We start from the raw sequence: 19,100 nt of genomic DNA, 5'->3' as shown, positions 1-19,100 counted from the left end.
GAGTAGTGGCTTATTTATACACAGTAATAGCAAATAAAAAGAACAAATTACCACTCTTGACACCAACCTAAGTGAATCTCACAGACAAAAAACTGAGGAAAGTAAACCAAGGAATAATGTATACTGCATGATACCATTTATATGTAGTTCAAAAGTGAACAAAACAAATCCAGGATTATATAGGCCAGACAAGTTGTTAGCTTTGGGGTGGTAGCCACTGGAAGGGGCATAAGGAAACTTGTAGGGGTGCCGGTAACTTTCTATTTCAATCTGGTGGCACTTCCTTGGCTATATATCCATACTAAAAATTCATCAAGCTGTACACTTATATGAATCTTCAATAAAATGTACCCCAAAAACCTCACATAGAATCATTTATTGTTAGAACTGAGAAGAAGCTTAGTGATCACCATGGCCAACTCCTATTTTACACATGAGGAAACCAAGGCTCAGAAAACTTAAATTGTAAATGTCCTAGAGCTAATGTATTCATTTGTTCAACAGGTAATTAATGGGTGCTTACTCTTTGCTGAGACAGGATTAAGATATTTAAACAAGACAGATACGTGACCCACTTTCATAAAGCCTCTGATTTAGCTGCAGAAACAGAATTTAAACAGATTACCTAAAAAAATAAGTATATAATTGCATACTGTGATTGATGTTGTGAAGGACTGACACCAGGTGCTTTTAAAGATTGCACCTGGAGCCGGAACCCAGCTCACTTGGCTAATGGGTTAGTCCTCTCTTAACCCCGACAATATTGCCTTTTTCCCTAATCTGAGCTTTTTGAAAACTAGGAACAAATTAAACATCTACATGAATTTATTTCTCCAGATTTAAAGGGCAACCTTTAATTGCAAAGCATAAGCAAAACAATAAATAAACTTAAAGGGATGATTTTCTCCCAATTGCAAAAAAAAAAAAAAAAAAAAAGACCCAATTTCATCCGATGAGGCACTGCCAAAATTATTGGACTTAAAATTTGTTTTCTGTTTGTTAAGTTTCAGTTCTTTAGATTCATCAGGTTTATGGCCTGGCAATGGTCTCTAAATCACTTTCCCTTAGCAGAACAGCCTCTGCTGCCTGTTTATTTGATATTTATCTGAAGCCAGTGGTTACAAATTAGCCAACTTAGAAAACAGAACTGAGATAAATCAATCTCAAGACAACCAAGATATCCATAATAAAATTAAAATACACAACACATCTGATAGCTTAACCAACTCACGGTCTATTACTTTGGAGATCTGTTTGGAAAGGGGCCAGCCACTGCCCGGTATCTGGCTGGAGCAGATTGTCTCTGCAGAAAGGCTGGTCCAATTTCCCTGCAACAAAGCAGAAGTCATGAGAAACCTCAGTTTTCTTGATAAGAAATAACCATAATGCCACTGTGTTCAGCTTAGTTTCCTGAGACGTGGACCCTGAAACAAAGATGTGGTTGAATGTACTTCATCTCGGAGCTCACCTTAGGAAGCAGCTGTGGGAAGGAAGATGGCGAAGCGAGAGAGAGAAGGCACGGGCCACGCACACCTGGGATTCATCAGGCTGGCAACCGCTAGAAGACTGCGCTGTGCCTCGGAGTGGGCCCACCTGAGGGGCCATGGGGCTGGGACACGGAGGCGCCAGCTCCCATCTATCATCCTTATAGGGCTTCTCCTGGGGCCATGGCCCTCTGGTGCCTCCAGCTGCCCCTTGCGTGGGCTGAACACACAGCTGTAGCCAGAAAAATCCCACAGGCAGAAAGTGGTAGCTATTTGCAGCAAGAAGCCATCTGTGCACAGAAAAAGGGCTAATGCTGAGAGCATGGAGATGGCCACCAACAGAGCCAGAGTATCTTAATGAGAGGAGCACGCAAGAACATTGATCCTTACACACGACTGTGAACCATGTAAGAAATGCATGGCTTAATTGGTTAAGTAGAAATCAGGTAGGAACCTGCTGTACAATAAACAGTGTCTTGCTCTAAAGACTGAAAAGTACTATAGGAATAAATCTATTTTTTTTCTTCACTTATTACTTAGACTGTGCGCCATCTGTGGCCTAAGTCTAATGATTAAAGGAATTATTTTTCTCAATGGGAAGATCACTCTGGTTCTTCACAAGCTGCCAGAGTCTTCCTGTTCGGCTTTAGTGGAATAACCAAAAGTGGTCAGGTATATATAGCATTAGGGAATTTAGAGAGATGATAGATAGATAGATGATAGAATGGCAGATATGAGATAAACTATATATACATAAAATACAGATCTCTTAACACTTTTTTTATTTAATGAAAGAAAAAAACCTAAATGAAACCAAAGGTACTGTTAACTTTAAATAAATCTTTCTTTAGCATAATGTATTATTTTTCTAATACATTCCTCTCAGGTTAAGAAAAGGAATTATGAAATCAATTAAGAATTTTGCATCATTGAATTTTTTAACTAGATCATTCAACTTAAGATCATATCAATTATCTTTTCTCTGACAGATGAAGTCATGAGCATGGTATCATTTCCTTTGTCCCACCTCATGATTTTTGTTAGTTATATCTTTATACTGTCAAGATATAACAATTTACATTCTTTTCTTTGGCCTAATCTTCACAGTTATGCAATGTTTACTTGATATTTAAGTGAAGGCAATACTCCTCACCAGTCCTTTTTCTGTAGCTCCTCCATTGTTAGAGTCTTTTTTTTTTTAAGATTAATTTATTTATTTTAGAGAGCCCGGGAGGGGCAGAGGGAGAGGGAGAGAATCTTAAGCAGACTCCGGGCTGAGTGGGAAACCTGAAAGAGGGCTTGAACCCATGACCCTGAGATCATGACCAAAATCAAGAAATCAGACGCTTACCTGACTGTGCCACCCAGGTGCCCCTAGACTGCTTTAACTTTTAGGTGGCTGAAGTTCATGGATAGGCAGTTTTTCAAGAAGGGCCCTGGAGCACTAGTAACCCTTGACTTTTCCTCCTTTTTTTTTTTTTTTTTTTTTAATTTGCCTTTATTCTCCAGTGAGTGTTGGCTGGGAATAACAAGCTTACTTCATACTTTCCTTTTCAGAGCTACTTTGTAACTTTGTAGACTTTTCTCTCTTCTGATAGAGTATTGATTGTTGCTATGAAGTAGTCCACACCAGCCTAAAGTTTTTACCTCTGTAAATGGCTTGCTCTCAGCCTAGGAATTTCTAGGATATTTCTCTTATTCCAGAAGTATTGGTATTGAACACTTTGTATCCATTTTCTAGAACACCTTGAGGGAATTTTTCAATATGCGTTTATCTTTTCCTTTCTTCATTTCTGTACGATAATGCTGTTACTGCCATGTGGGAAGAGCACCTTCTCCAACTTTGCCTTTTTCTTCCTATGAGCCATTTCCACTACACGGTAGTCGACAGACAAACAATAACATCACCCACCACATTCATCTTTCTCCACACCTGGGTCAGGATTCCATGGACTTTGGAGGAAAGATAAGTGAACTTGCCATGTTCTGTTGTAACCTTCTATTTTGTTCCCTCTGCGGTTTCCTTTTCCTTCCTTAGCTACCACTTTCTGACGTTAATTGCATTGAGCTATTTCTATTGATGATGATCTTTCTGGCCCTTTACTATTTTTGTGTCATTTCTTACTAGGAGGCAGTTTTATTCTTCCATCTTAACATAGAGATGCCCAGAATTTATATTTCCTAGGCTCCCTTAGCTAATTCATATGCTCTCAAAGGTCAAGATCAGTGATTAATGTATTTCTGTGCCAAATACTACTTGCTATTCATCACTTAGGATATACTTATCCTTCTGAGACTCAGTGTGACTTTATCTGCAACAGAATAAGATCTTCTCAGATGCAACATATTTTGAGGTTGTAACAATGAGAAAAGTGAGTTAATGTGCAGTAATATATTTCAGAAAACTTTCTCATGCTCAAGAGAAAAGATGTTATTATTGTGGTTTCCAAAATCTCCTCACATGAACTAAAGACTTTACTCAAGGGTTTAGTCTTTTTCACCTGTTTGGGTACTGTAGTGACCAAACTAGTTACCAGATTTCTCAGAACTTTTTATTCTCTAATGTATCTTATTGGAATAGCCATTACAGTGGATAAGTTGAAAACTCCCTTTTCTAATTTTTTTTTGTAAGACCTTAAAACCTTGAAAATAGTTATTCATTCTGGATTGGAATAAATAACATGGTTATTTTTAAATGGTTCATTCTTTTTTTTTTTTTTTGGTAACCTGAAATCCCACCATAAGGGAAGATGAAGCACCTAAAAAAGAGAGTTGGGGGCAGGCTAGGGGGGAGATGAAGCCCAGAAGGCAGGAAGTTGGTTTGTATCGATTTACAATGCTGTCCATACTGCATAGATTATTACAGAAAAGCAAAGTAACATAAAAGGATTTCTCTCTTTGGTCTACTCCAGGGCCAGGCAAAGTAAGAGATGAACAGCTAGCTGAACACACAGAGCTGGGAGGCCCATGTCTGCTTTGCCATGTAGTAAATCAGGAAGCTAAAAGACATTAAATAAATACATAAATATTCCTATGAATTCCAAAAACCAAAAGCTGTGTGCTGATTTATGATAATAGCCAACTGGTAACCCATCTTAATCCTATGCCACATGAAGCTTGATAGGCCCCGTTCAAGGCCAATAACTTTATACTGAGAGAGGTTAGCAAGAGTTTAACAGATGGATTTATTTTTACGGCTGAACTTCCTTAGGATTCTGCCAATATGACCCCAAACTACTGGGTGCAGGTGTCGCTCAACTTTCTTTTCTTCTTTCAAGAATTTCTCAATCTCTGTGTTCCCTGCTATAGATGTTCTATCTCACAAAGATCATGAAAGACACTCCACATTCTAGATCCACTCACCTTTACTTCCTGAGATCAAAAGACCACTTTGTAGCACGCGTCCTTTCCCTTTCCAGCCTCAGGAACTGCCATCCCACTGGCTCACAGTACAGGCCCAGGGAAGAAACACTCTCAGGATCATGATATCTAGGGGTTTGGGAAACTTGGGGTGCCTCATGGTGCCAAAAGAATGTAAGGTACATGTATGAAATGAGCCACACAGTGGGGTATAGAAGTGACAACATATTTCAAAGCTGAATATATTTTATTTACAAATAATGTTTAGATACTGAAGTTAATCAGATGTTCTCAAAGATCCTCAATGAATTAGCACAGACACACCAGAGAAGAAAGATAGTGCATTTATGTATTTTTGCCACATGATATGACAGCAAGGTCCAGGACTGTTTATAACCAGACAGCTTAGTACACATGGTGCTAGATCACTTGCAAACTACAAGCATTGGGTTTACTTTTTATAGTAAATCCTTCTGAATGATTTACCTTACTACTTTCATTCCCATTATCTACAGACTGTGCAATCATACCATATCAATTATATGACTTCAGATCAACTTAAACTCATTCTTTGATTATCATGAGTTCTGCTAAAAAAAATTTATAAATAAATCACACTTAAATTTTAACTCCCTCTGCTCCCTCTCATAGCCTTTCTTCCTGTGAATTTTTTCCAGCTGTGCATCATGTGAGATAATCTAAGAAAACTGATAGGAGAGTGCTTCCATTTATCTACTATAATCAATAGTATCCATTGTGGAAAGGATAACATACTGGAATTCTAGAAGTATATCTTAATATCAGTCATACCATATATGCTGATACTGGCTTTAAAAAAAACCTCTCAAATGTAGACATTAATATTCTGAAGCCGCAGGGTTTTTACTACAGGCCAAATTCTTTCTCTGTCTTCAGTAGCACCAACTCAATGACTGTTGTGAAGCCCAGACTGTGGGATTGTGATGACTCTAGAAAGATACGCATTATTGACATAGGAGTGGAGCCAAGGTCATACCATTGCTATAATGATGGCTTTTTTCATATGCACATATATCTCTATAACCGCATTGTCCAAAACACGGTTACTTTATTGTTCCCACTCTATCTTCATGCTTCAGAGAATTAAAAATTGGTTTTTCCCATTTTCAGTGTTATTTATTCCTGATATGTATGATTTTCATGACTTTGAAAATATAATTTTAATTTGTGGGTGGGAAAAGAAAAGCTCCTATTAGAAAGGTACTAATGCGATGACATAGCCTAATGATAACGTAGTGTTTATAAATGGAATCTATGGTTCTGGTTGCTCTTCATGGGGCTTCGAAAAAACAGTCATTGGCAACTCATGCATCTAGATCTATCACTTGTCTTATTTTAATTTCAGATGGAAAAAGAAATCCCTATTTCCCAAGGATTTCTGCACAGAGAGTAAAGACCAGCTATCAAACCATGGAGAGAACGGAGACCAAACAAACAAACAAACAAAAACCTGAGTCCTTTAAAAGTTAAACTCCTCCTTTCTAAAAAGTAATATAAATATATGCCTTGTAAGATCCTGAGGGACTGAGTCTTAGAATTTGCCTTTGCTCCATTTGATCTTGGACCTGAACCCAGTGAAGCCTTCAATTCCATATTTGAAGTTGACAAACCCCATTCGTTCACCTTTCCAGCCTGTCTTTTTAAAATACAAAGAACACAGTACCATACTCAGTATCACAGCAAAAGGGGGCGCTGTTTAAACTCACAGAAAGGTGCATAAAAAGCAAAAGTAAATAAGCAAGACAGAATCTCGGCCGGGGCAGGGGGGGGCCTTAAAAATAAATGGTGCCGCAAAACTACTTCTGCAATTACAGTGTCCTGTTTGGGCCCACTCCGTTTCAGAGGCACTGCATTAATATAAACAGAATCATCTAACGCACTTTTTCAAAACAGTGCATCTCAGCCAAGGGCTAGCGCGAATTCGTCCTACTTCTAGGTGCCGATGACACTTTGGTTTGCTTTACTGGCAACATTTTGGCAACGCGTCCTATACTAAGAGGAAGGCCGGAAACCAAGCAGGTGACAAGAGCCAAATCGATGGTGTTACTTCTTTTCGTGCTTCTTGGTTAATTCCCCGACGCCCAGCTGGAGGCTGCCCCGGCTGTCACGGGCTCTGTCCCCACTCTGCCGGCTCTCCTGGGAGACTTGCCGCACGGCCCGCAAGATGGCGTTCTGCACAATCTGTTTGCTGGCTTTCTGCAGCGTCACCTCTTCTGGCTCGCTTCCAGGCTTCTCACCTAGCCAGAAATAGGAAAGGGGGGTGGAGAACAAAATCAATTTCAGGAACGGTTACAGGAAGGAGCAGGGAGGCAAGGTGAGACCCTCAGAAGGTGCTAGAGTGGCCCCGCTAATTGTGAGGAGCCCTGCTCCTGTCATACTGCTCCTGGCTCCCTCTCCACTTGTTTGCCTCAGTCGGGTGTCCATTATACATTCTCGCCACCGCAGGATCCTCTGCAGCCAGCAGGTGTCATGAGAATACAGTCCTGGCCAGGAAGGACCTCTGGGAAGGTTCTGGAAAGAGACAGACTTGTGCCCCTTTTGGCCTTTGACACCTACCCCTTCTTCTGAGGCAGGATGCAGACCTAATGTTTTTAAGCATGGAGATGGAAGTCAACATTCTGCCATGGTTGGGGAGAAAACAAGAATCCAGTTCTGAAGGCATCATTCAGCATCCACACCAGCCCCAGACCATGTACTTCTGGACTTCTTTGTGTGTGAGATAAATAAACTCCTTGTTGTTGAATCTGCCACTAGTAGTCATGTTACTTGTATGTAATGTATGCTGCCTAAGAAATTTAATTTCACTGGGGCTGGCGAGTAGATTGTTACTGAATCTATATTAGGCTCAACCCGGCTCCTATAACATCCCAAGGAATGAAACCATTTGTTCATCAGAATCTGTCTTCCATGATCTAGAACAGGGTTGGCAAACTTTTTCAATAGGACCAGATAGGAATTGTTTTATACTTGGGGACCATATGATCTCTGTGGATCATGACAACTACTCAGCTCTTCTTGTTGTAGCATCAAATCCACTATAGACAATACAAAAATGAATTCATATCGCTTTGTTTCAATAATTCGTTACTTATAAAAAAACAGGCTGCGAGCCAGGTTTGGCCCATAGGCCACAGTTTGCCAACCCCTGGTGTAGAATGGCAGGAATTTTCTAATTAGAAGGCAGGCAGTCTACCTACCATTGATTGTTCGCCTTCTTTCCTAGCTAAAAACAAGACAAAACCTTGATTTCATCCAGGCAACTATGTAAGCAGGTATAGCTAAGTTCTGACCAATGAAGTGAAAGTTCATTTAGTAAACAATTTGAAAAAGGTCTTTACAAGGAAATAGGCGGACAATGGCCCTCTGCCCTCTCCCCATCCCACTGCCTGCAACTCTGACACGATGAGTGTCACTACAGGGGGTTTTGCTAACCATGAGGGAATCTTTAGAATAGAAACCATTTTCAGGGATTTACAAAGAAAAAGTTAGAAGGAGCCTGAGAAGTCAATGACCAAGAGCCACATGTCAATCCTTGGCTGCCCACCTCCAGACTGCTCTCATGTGAGGAAAAAAAATACACACACACACACACACACACACACACCCCTTGTGGTGCCTGGGTGCCTCTGTCGGTTAAGCGTCTGCCTTCGGCTTAGGTCATGATCCCATAATCCTGGGATCTAGCCCGGACTGAGCTCCAGATTAAGCCCCAGATCAAGCCCTGGGTTGTACTTCCTGTTCAGTGGGGAGTCTACTTCTCCCTTTCTCTCTGTCCCCCCCTCCGCGTCCTCCCCCACCTCTGCATCCCCACCCCCCCGCGCTCCCGCCGCCATTCCTGCTCTCTTGCCTTCTTGCTCTCTCACTTGCTTTCTCAAATAAATATTTTTTTAAAAAAAGAGAAAAATACATATTCTGTTTGATACACTGATGCCAATATATCTTATTGATGCATTTGGGGCTTTCTTTTATTATGCAGCATACTTATTACTAACTCACGCATGGCAGAATGATCATGAATCTAACATTTGACTAAAGAGCAATCATGAAAATTTTAAGTTCCACCTGCTTCTATTTAGTGATAAATAGAATGGGCATCATTCATTATGCAAAATCATCGTTTTGGATGTTCCCTCTATTCAAATATGCTGCTACCATGAGAATGTATTTAAGATGGGAGGTTGTCCACCGGGACTGATTCACTGACAATGGAATTCATCTACCTGAGAAAAACATCACGTAAGAGAATACTGAGTCACTCTGGAAGACTAGGCAGCTCTTATCCCTTGAGACAGAGAGTTGTCATTATTTAGCCACATTTGTACTACAAGCATTACTTTCTGAGAGATTTACAGTTTAATGAACAAAGTAAGATGAATCTATTCAAAACCAAGGGACAATCCTCACCTTGCTCCCCTCCAAAAAAGGAGAATAAAATGAGCATTCTGCACCAAACTAAGCAGAGAAGCAATCAAAAGCTACAATGTGTAAGGGACAGAAACTTTAAATTAGCTGACAAGAATGCTTCAAAAATGCTCTGTCTAAAAAGAAAAAGAAAAAAAAAAAGACTGAACAGTAATACCAAGGTATGCCAGGGCACGAAGATTTAGAATCTGTGTTTTGAAGCCCTTCGGAGCTGTATCCAGGTTCTTTCTACCGCTTTATAGCCTTACCATCTTGGGCGGATCATTTAGCCTCTGTAAGCTTGTGTGTACATCTGTCAAATGAGCAATTAGTATCTATTTTAGGAGAGTTGCTAGAAAATTAAGTGACATGACACTTATTCAGCACTCAGTGTGGTTCCTGAGGACTTGGTATGCACCACTGTGTATCAGTTAGAGCATCAACAAAGCTATTGTAACAAAGAAACTAAAAAATATAGGAGAAAACTCAGGCAAGAAAGTGATATTTATTGCTCTCCCTTGTATCAGCCCAGAGAGTCTCCAGGGTGCAAGTGGCTCTACTTCACTAGGCTACTGAGGGGTCGGCTTCCTTCTAGCCTATCATTCTGCCATGTCCTGCTATACTCACCTCATCTGCATGAGTTGAGCTCGTTAGCCAATATCCCATCTGGGGCTGGAAGGTAGTCAAAGGGAAACTGAAGGGTAAGTGATTTCCTTTAAAAAATTATCATCTAGGAGGGAGGAGTCAAGATGGCGGAGAAGTAGCAGGCTGAGACTACTTCAGGTAGCGGAGATCAGCTAGATAGCTTATCTAAAGATTGCAAACACCTACAAATCCAACGGGAGATCGAAGAAGAAGAAGAACAGCAATTCTAGAAACAGAAAATCAACCACTTTCTGCAAGGTAGGACTGGCAGAGAAGTGAATCCAAAGCGACGGGAAGATAGAGCGCGGGGGGAGGGGCCGGCTCCCGGCAAGCGGCGGAGCAACGGAGCACAAAATCGGGACTTTTAAAAGTCTGTTCTGCTGAGGGACATCGCTCCAGAGGCTTAACCGGGGTGAAGCCCGCGCGGGGTCAGCATGGCCTCAGGTCCCGCAGGGTCACAGAAGGATCGGGGGTGTCTGAGTGTCGCAGAGCTTGCAGGTATTAGAACAGGGAAGCCGGCTACAGAGACAGAGCCGAGGAGTGACTCTCAGCTCGGGGTTACCTTGAACCGGTCGCAGGCTCGGTCAGCTTGGAGCGCGGCCGGAGGCCAGGGTGACGGGAGTAATTGGGCGCTGTTCTCTGAGGGCGCACTGAGGAGTGGGGCCCCCGGCTCTCGGCTCCTCCGGGCCGGACACCGGGAGGCCGCCATCTTCATTCCCATCCTCTGGAACTCCACGGAAAGCGCTCAGGGAACAAAAGCTCCCGAAAGCAAACCTGGTCGGATTACTCAGACCAGCCCGGGTAAGGGCGGTGCAACTCCGCCTGGGGCAAAGACACTTGAGAATCACTACAACAGGCCCCTCCCCCAGAAGAACAACAAGAAACCCAGCCAGGACCAAGTTCACCTACCAAGGAGTGCAGTTTCAATACCAAGGAGAGCAGCGGAATTCCAGAGGAGGAGAAAGCAAAGCATGGAACTCATGGCTTTCTCTCCATGATTCTTTAGCCTTGCAGTTAATTTAATTTTTTTTTCTTTTTCAATTTTTTTTTCTCTTCTGCCAATTTTTTTTTAACTCTTACCCTTTTCTTTTTTAACGTTTTTTAACTAGTTTAATATATATATATTTTTTTCTTTTTTATATTTTTTCTTTATTCATTTTCTTTTTTTTATTGTTTTTGTTTTTTGTTTTTTCTTTCTGAACCTCTTTCTGAACCTTTCTCCCTCCTCACAATTTGGGATCTCTTCTGATTTGGCTAAAGCATATTTTCCTGGGGTTGTTGCCAACCTTTTAGTATTTTACTTGCTCCTTCATATACTCTTATCTGGACAAAATGACAAGGCGGAAAAATTCACCACAAAAAAAAAGAACAAGAGGCAGTAACAAAGGCTAGGGACCTAATCAATACAGACATTGGTAATATGTCAGATCTAGAGTTCAGAATGACGATTCTCAAGGTTCTAGCCGGGCTCGAAAAAGGCATGGAAGATATTAGAGAAACCCTCTCGGGAGATATAAAAGCCCTCTCTGGAGAAATAAAAGAACTAAAATCTAACCAAGTTGAAATCAAAAAAGCTATTAATGAGGTGCAATCAAAAATAGAGGCTCTCAATGCTAGGATAAATGAGGCAGAAGAAAGAATTAGCGATATAGAAGACCAAATGACAGAGAATAAAGAAGCTGAGCAAAAGAGGGACAAACAGCTACTGGACCACGAGGGGAGAATTCGAGAGATAAGTGACACCATAAGATGAAACAACATTAGAATAATTGGGATTCCAGAAGAAGAGGAAACAGAGAGGGGAGCAGAAGGTATATTGGAGAGAATTATTGGAGAGAATTTCCCCAATATGGCAAAGGGAACAAGCATCAAAATCCAGGAGGTTCAGAGAACCCCCCTCAAAATCAATAAGAATAGGTCCACACCCCGTCACCTAATAGTCAAATTTACAAGTCTTAGTGACAAAGAGAAAATCCTGAAAGCAGCCCGGGAAAAGAAGTCTGTAACATACAATGGTAAAAATATTAGATTGGCAGCAGACTTATCCACAGAGACCTGGCAGGCCAGAAAGAGCTGGCATGATATATTCAGAGCACTAAATGAGAAAAACATGCAGCCAAGAATACTATATCCAGCTAGGCTATCATTGAAAATAGAAGGCGAGATTAAAAGCTTCCAGGACAAACAAAAACTGAAAGAATTTGCAAACACCAAACCAGCTCTACAGGAAATATTGAAAGGGGTCCTCTAAGCAAAGAGAGACCCTAAAAGTAGTAGATCAGAAAGGAACAGAGACAATATACAATAACAATCACCTTATAGGCAATACAATGGCACTAAATTCATATCTCTCAATAGTTACCCTGAATGTTAATGGGCTAAATGCCCCAATCAAAAGACACAGGGTATCAGAATGGATAAAAAAACAAAACCCATTTATATGTTGCCTACAAGAAACTCATTTTAAACCCGAAGACACCTCCAGATTTAAAGTGAGGGGGTGGAAAAGAATTTACCATGCTAATGGACATCAGAAGAAAGCAGGAGTGGCAATCCTTATATCAGATCAATTAGATTTTAAGCCAAAAACTATAATAAGAGATGAGGAAGGACACTATATCATACTCAAAGGATCTGTCCAACAAGAAGATCTAACAATTTTAAATATCTATGCCCCTAACGTGGGAGCAGCCAACTATATAAACCAATTACTAACAAAATCAAAGAAACACATCGACAATAATACAATAATCGTAGGGGACTTTAACATTCCCCTCACTGAAATGGACAGATCATCCAAGCAAAAGATCAACAAGGAAATAAAGGCCTTAAATGACACACTGGACCAGATGGACATCACAGATATATTCAGAACATTTCATCCCAATGCAACAGAATACACATTCTTCTCTAGTGCACATGGAACATTCTCCAGAATAGATCACATCCTGGGTCCTAAATCAGGTCTCAACCGGTATCAAAAGATTGGGATCATTCCCTGCATATTTTCAGACCACAATGCTCTGAAGCTAGAACTCAATCACAAGAGGAAATTTGGAAAGAACCCAAATACATGGAGACTAAACAGCATCCTTCTAAAGAATGAATGGGTCAACCAGGAAATTAAAGAAGAATTGAAAAAATTCATGGAAACAAATGATAATGAAAACACAACGGTTCAAAATCTGTGGGACACAACAAAGGCAGTCCCAAGAGAAAAATATATAGCGGTACAAGCCTTTCTCAAGAAACAAGAAAGGTCTCAGGTACACAACCTAACCCTACACCTAAAGGAGCTTGAGAAAGAACAAGAAAGAAACCTTAAACCCAGCAGGAGAAGAGAAATCATAAAGATCAGAGCAGAAATCAATGAAATAGAAACCAAAAAAAAAACAATAGAACAAATCAACGGAACTAGGAGCTTGTTCTTTGAAAGAATTAATAAGATTGATAAACCCCTGGCCAGACTTATCAAAAAGAAAAGAGAAAGGACCCAAATAAATAAAATCATGAATGAAAGAGGAGAGATCACAACTAACACCAAAGAAATACAGACAATTATAAGAACATACTATGAGCAACTCTACACCAACAAATTTGACAATCTGGAAGAAATGGATGCATTCCTAGAGACATATAAACTACCACAACTGAACCAGGAAGAAATAGAAAGCCTGAACAGATCCATAACCAGTAAGGAGATTGAAACAGTCATCAAGAATCTCCAAACAAACAAAAGCCCAGGGCCAGACGGCTTCCCGGGGGAATTCTACCAAACACTTAAAGAAGAACTAATTCCTATTCTCCTGAAACTGTTCCAAAAAATAGAAATGGAAGAAAAACTTCCAAACTCATTTTATGAGGCCAGCATCACCTTGATCCCAAAACCAGACAAGGATCCCATCAAAAAAAGAGAACTACAGACCAATATCCTTGATGAACACAGATGCAAAAATTCTCACCAAAATACTAGCCAATAGGATTCAACAGTACATTAAAAGGATTATTCACCACGACCAAGTGGGATTTATTCCAGGGCTGCAAGGTTGGTTCAACATCCGCAAATCAATCAATGTGATACAACACATTAATAAAAGAAAGAACAAGAACCATATGATACTCTCAATAGATGCTGAGAAAGCATTTGACAAAGTACAACATCCCTTCCTGATCAAAACTCTTCAAAGTGTAGGGATAGAGGGCACATACCTCAATATTATCAAAGCCATCTATGATAAACCCACCGCAAATATCATTCTCAATGGAGAAAAACTGAAAGCTTTTCCGCTAAGGTCAGGAACACGGCAGGGATGTCCGTTATCACCACTGCTATTCAACATAGTACTAGAAGTCCTAGCCTCAGCAATCAGACAACAAAAGGAAATTAAAGACATCCAAATCGGCAAAGAAGAAGTCAAGTCAAACTATTACTCTTCACAGATGATATGATACTATATGTGGAAAACCCAAAAGACTCCACTCCAAAATTGCTAGAACTTGTACAGGAATTCAGTAAAGTGTCAGGATATAAAATCAATGCACAGAAATCAGTTGCATTTATATACACCAACAACAAGACAGAAGAAAGAGAAATTAAGGAGTCAATCCCATTTACAATTGCACCCAAAACTATAAGATACCTAGGAATAAACCTAACCAAAGAGACTAAGAATCTATACACAGAAAACTATAAAGTACTCATGAAAGAATTTGAGGAAGACACAAAGAAATGGAAAAATGTTCCATGCTCCTGGATTGGAAGAATAAATATTGTGAAAATGTCTATGCTACCTAAAGCAATCTACACATTTAATGCAGTTCCTATCAAAGTACCATCCATTTTTTTCAAAGAAATGGAACAAATAATCCTAAAATTTATATGGAACCAGAAAAGACCTCGAATAGCCAAAGGAATATTGAAAAAGAAAGCCAAAGTCGGTGGCATCACAATTCCGGACTTCAAGCTCTATTACAAAGCTGTCATCATCAAGACAGCATGGTACTGGCACAAAAACAGACACATAGATCAATGGAACAGAATAGAGAGCCCAGAAATAGACCCTCAACTCTATGGTCAACTAATCCTCGACAAGGCAAGAAAGAATGTCCAATGGAAAAAAGACAGCCTCTTCAATAAATGGTGTTGGGAAAATTGGACAGCCACATGCAGAAAAATGAAATTGGATCATTTCCTTACACCACACATGAAAATAGACTCAAAATGGATGAAGGACCTCAATGTGAGAAAGGAATCCATCAAAATCCTTGAGGAGAACACAGGCAGCAACCTCTTCGACCTCAGCTGCAACAACATCTTCCTAGGAACATCGCCAAAGGCAAGGGAAGCAAGGGCAAAAATGAACTATTGGGATTTTATCAAGATCAAAAACTTTTGCACAGCAAAGGAAACAGTTAACAAAACCAAAAGACAACTGACAGAATGGGAGAAGATATTTGCAAATGACATATCAGATAAAGGGCTAGTGTCCAAAATCTATAAAGAACTTAGCAAACTCAACACCCAAAGAACAAATAATCCAATCAAGAAATGGGCAGAGGACATGAACAGACATTTCTGCAAAGAAGACATCCAGATGGCCAACAGACACATGAAAAAGTGCTCCACATCACTCAGCATCAGGGAAATACAAATCAAAACCACAATGAGATACCACCTCACACCAGTCAGAATGGCTAAAATTAACAAGTCAGGAAATGACAGATGCTGGCGAGGATGCGGAGAAAGGGGAACCCTCCTACACTGTTGGTGGGAATGCAAGCTGGTGCAACCACTCTGGAAACAGCATGGAGGTTCCTCAAAATGTTGAAAATAGAACTACCCTATGACCCAGCAATTGCACTGCTGGGTATTTACCCTAAAGATACGAACGTAGCGATCCGAAGGGGCACGTGCACCTGAATGTTTATAGCAGCAATGTCTACAATAGCCAAACTATGGAAAGAACCTAGATGTCCATCAACAGACGAATGGATAAAGAAGATGTGGTATATATACACAATGGAATACTATGCAGCCATCAAAAGAAATGAAATCTTGCCATTTGCGACGACATGGATGGAACTAGAGGGTATCATGCTCAGCGAAATAAGTCAATCGGAGAAAGACAACTATCATATGATCTCCCTGATATGAGGGAGAGGAGATGCAACATGGGGGGTTAAGGGGGTAGGAGAAGAGTAAATGAAACAAAATGGGATTGGGAGGGAGACAAACGATAAGTGACTCTTATTCTCACAAAACAAACTGAGGGTTGATGGGGGGAGGGGGTTTGGGAGAGTGGGGGTGGGGTTATGGACACTGGGGAGGGTATGTGCTATGGTGAGTGCTATCTATGAAGTGTGTAAACCAGGCGATTCACAGACCTGTACCCCTGGGGATAAAAATATGTGTTTATAAAAAATAAAATTTAAAAAAAAAGTAAAAAAAAAATTATCATCTAAGTTGCAAACATCACTTTGCTCACATTTTACTGGGGGAAACTGAGTCACAAGACCACACCTGGCCACCAGGAAGCCTAGGAAATAATTGCTATCTGGGTGGCCACAGGCCCTCGTAAAACTCAGGGAGGTTCTAATATTAACAGGAAGAAGCAATTACATACTTTTTGAAATTACTTCTGTGCCATGGCCAAGGCTAATTTGAAGAGGAAGAGTATATATTTACAGCAGGGCAATATGAAAATCGGGGAGTTCAGCCTACTACCACTCTAGAGCATAAACGTGTAGACAAACGGAAAAGCTATAAAGGTTCCTGTTTGCTCCTGGAAAGAGTACCTTAGCCAAACTACATAGGTTTTAGCTCTAAGATGTCCCTGTTGTACAGCTATTTTTCTGTCTTTGAATGGAGGAAGGAAGAATGTAAGGATGAGAGTAAGCTGATTCCTTAATAGGAGAAAGAGAGAGAGAGAGAGACACTCTAAACTTAGCTGTGACCTAATATCTGAGCTAAACTGTCACATTCTCATCCATCCATTATGAAGATAAATTGATTACAAAGTCAAAGGCAGCCCATGCCATGCTGTGTCTAGAGTACCCCTTGGGTGACCTGAAAGGTGGGTAACCCTCATAGCCCTCATCAACACTTTGCCCTGGGTCATGAGTATCTGTAGTGAAGAGAATAGGACAAAAAGAGTGGCAGTTAACTAGGACAGAGAAAGTGAGGAATGCAAAATGAGGGTAAAAGCCAGGCAGAGCACTTGGACAATAACAGAAAGACCAAAAAAAAAAAAAAAAAAGAAAGAAAAAAAATTACAAAAAACTAAAAAGACCCCAAATATCAAAAGCAATCCTGAGAAAGAATAAAGCTGGAGGCATCACACTTCCTGATTTCAAGCTGTATTATAAAGCTACAATCAAAACAGTATGGTACTGGCATAAAAACGGACACCCAGACCAGTGGCACAGACTGAGAGCCCAGAAAGAAACCCATGCATATACATACATATATAATCAACTGATATTTGACAAGGGAGCCAAGAATACTCAATATTTTTCAAGAGAAAAAGTATCTTCAATAGATGGTATGGGAGAAATTGAATAATCATATGGAAAAGAATGAAACTTGATCCCTATCTCACACCAGTCACAAGAAATCAACTCAAAATGAATTAAGAACTTGAACACCTGAAACCATAAAACTCCTAAAAGAAAGTATGAAAAAAGCTCCTTGGAATGGATTTCAGTGATAAGTTTTGGGGTGTGGCACCTAGAACACAATGAAAAATAAAGTGGTACTACCTCAAATTAAAAAGCTTCTACACAGCAAAAAGAATGATCAACAGGTAAAAGGACAATCTACATAAAGGGATGGAAAGGGTTAATATCCAAAATACATTTTAAAAAACTTATACAACTCTATAACAAAAAATCAAATAACCAATTAAAATGGGCAAAGGACCTACAAAAACATTTTCCAAAGAAGATATACAAATGGCCAAGAGGTACATGAGAAGGTGTTCATTGTTAATCATCAGGGAAATACAAATCAAAACCACAATGAGATATCGCCTCATGCCTGTTAGAATAGTGAACATCAAAAAGATAAGAGGTAAATGCTGGTGAGGATGTGGAGGAAAGGGAGCCCTAATGCAGGGGGCGAGGGGTGCAGGGAGATTGTAAACTGGTGTAGTCACTATGGAAAATAATATGAATTTTCCTCCAAAAATTAAAAATGGAAATACCATATAATCCAGCAACTCTAATTCTCGGTTTGTATCCAAAAGAAACAAAATCACTATCTTGAAAGATACCTGGATCCCCATGTTCATGGCAGCGTCACTTACCACAGCCAAGGCTTGGGAACAACTTACGTGTCCATCAGCAGATGAACTGGATGAAGAAAACATGGTATGTATATAGAGTGTATGAAAGAAAAACATGCTGCCATTTGTGACAATGTGGACAGACCAGAGGGCGTTGTGCTAAAAGAAATAACTCAGACAGAGAAAGGCAAATACTGTATGATCTCACTTCTATGTGATCTAAACAAAACAAAACAAAACAACTCATAAGAAAAATAGATCAGAATTGTAGTTCCCAGAGGTGGGGGAGAGAGGGTGGAAGTGCTGGATGAAGGGGTCAAAAGGAACAAACTTCTGGTTACAAGACAAGTGAATAAATAAGAAAATTTTTTTCTTTTTTTCCTTTGTCCGTATGAAATGATGGATGGTAATCACTTCACAGCATATGTAAGTGAAGTCATTGTGCCCTACACCCTAAACCTGTACAGTGACCTGTGTCAGTTATATCTCAATAAAACTGAAAGAAATAAAGAAGTTAGGTAAATCACAGACACATACTGTATGTGGGCTCTTCAGCATGCAAGGAAATCCTGATGCCCTTCTGTTCCTTTACGTTCCGGGCATTTCTTGGCGGTGTGATTACCATGGGAAGGCGTGCGTCCTGGCCAGACATCTTGGAAATATTTGGCTGAGTCTCACATTACAATTCAGAAACTGGAATCACTCGATACAGCTCTAATTGGATATAATTGGATTATCTAGATTGTTCTCTGCCATTAGAGAGTTTCAGCTCTCCCTCCGCAGTGCTGCCTTTCTTCCCAAGTCTCCCTGACTTCGTGGCGTTTACTTACCCTTGTTTCTGCTTATTCATGACTTGAAATGCTTCATGATTTTACAAACTTCCTTCTTT

The 19,100-nt window shown here is 40.2% G+C and overlaps 1 protein-coding gene across 1 annotated transcript; it reads right to left on the bottom strand.

The window, feature by feature from the left end:
- Window positions 1–6,926: 6,926 nt before the first annotated feature.
- On the bottom strand, window positions 6,927–18,863 carry LOC111142682 (A-kinase anchor inhibitor 1). The gene is made up of 2 exons (XM_022495981.1): window positions 18,749–18,863; window positions 6,927–7,120 (listed from the first exon to the last, which is right to left on the bottom strand). Exons 1-2 carry the CDS (start codon window positions 18,861–18,863, stop codon window positions 6,927–6,929), a joined length of 309 nt encoding a protein of 102 aa, XP_022351689.1.
- Window positions 18,864–19,100: the final 237 nt, after the last annotated feature.

Source organism: Enhydra lutris, unplaced genomic scaffold (assembly GCF_002288905.1).
Source record: "Enhydra lutris kenyoni isolate GAN:26980312 unplaced genomic scaffold, ASM228890v2 scaffoldscaffold8, whole genome shotgun sequence".
Taxonomy (NCBI): domain Eukaryota; kingdom Metazoa; phylum Chordata; class Mammalia; order Carnivora; family Mustelidae; genus Enhydra; species Enhydra lutris.
The sequence above is the reverse complement of the archived record's forward strand: the minus strand, read 5'-3'. Positions and strand labels throughout refer to the sequence as shown.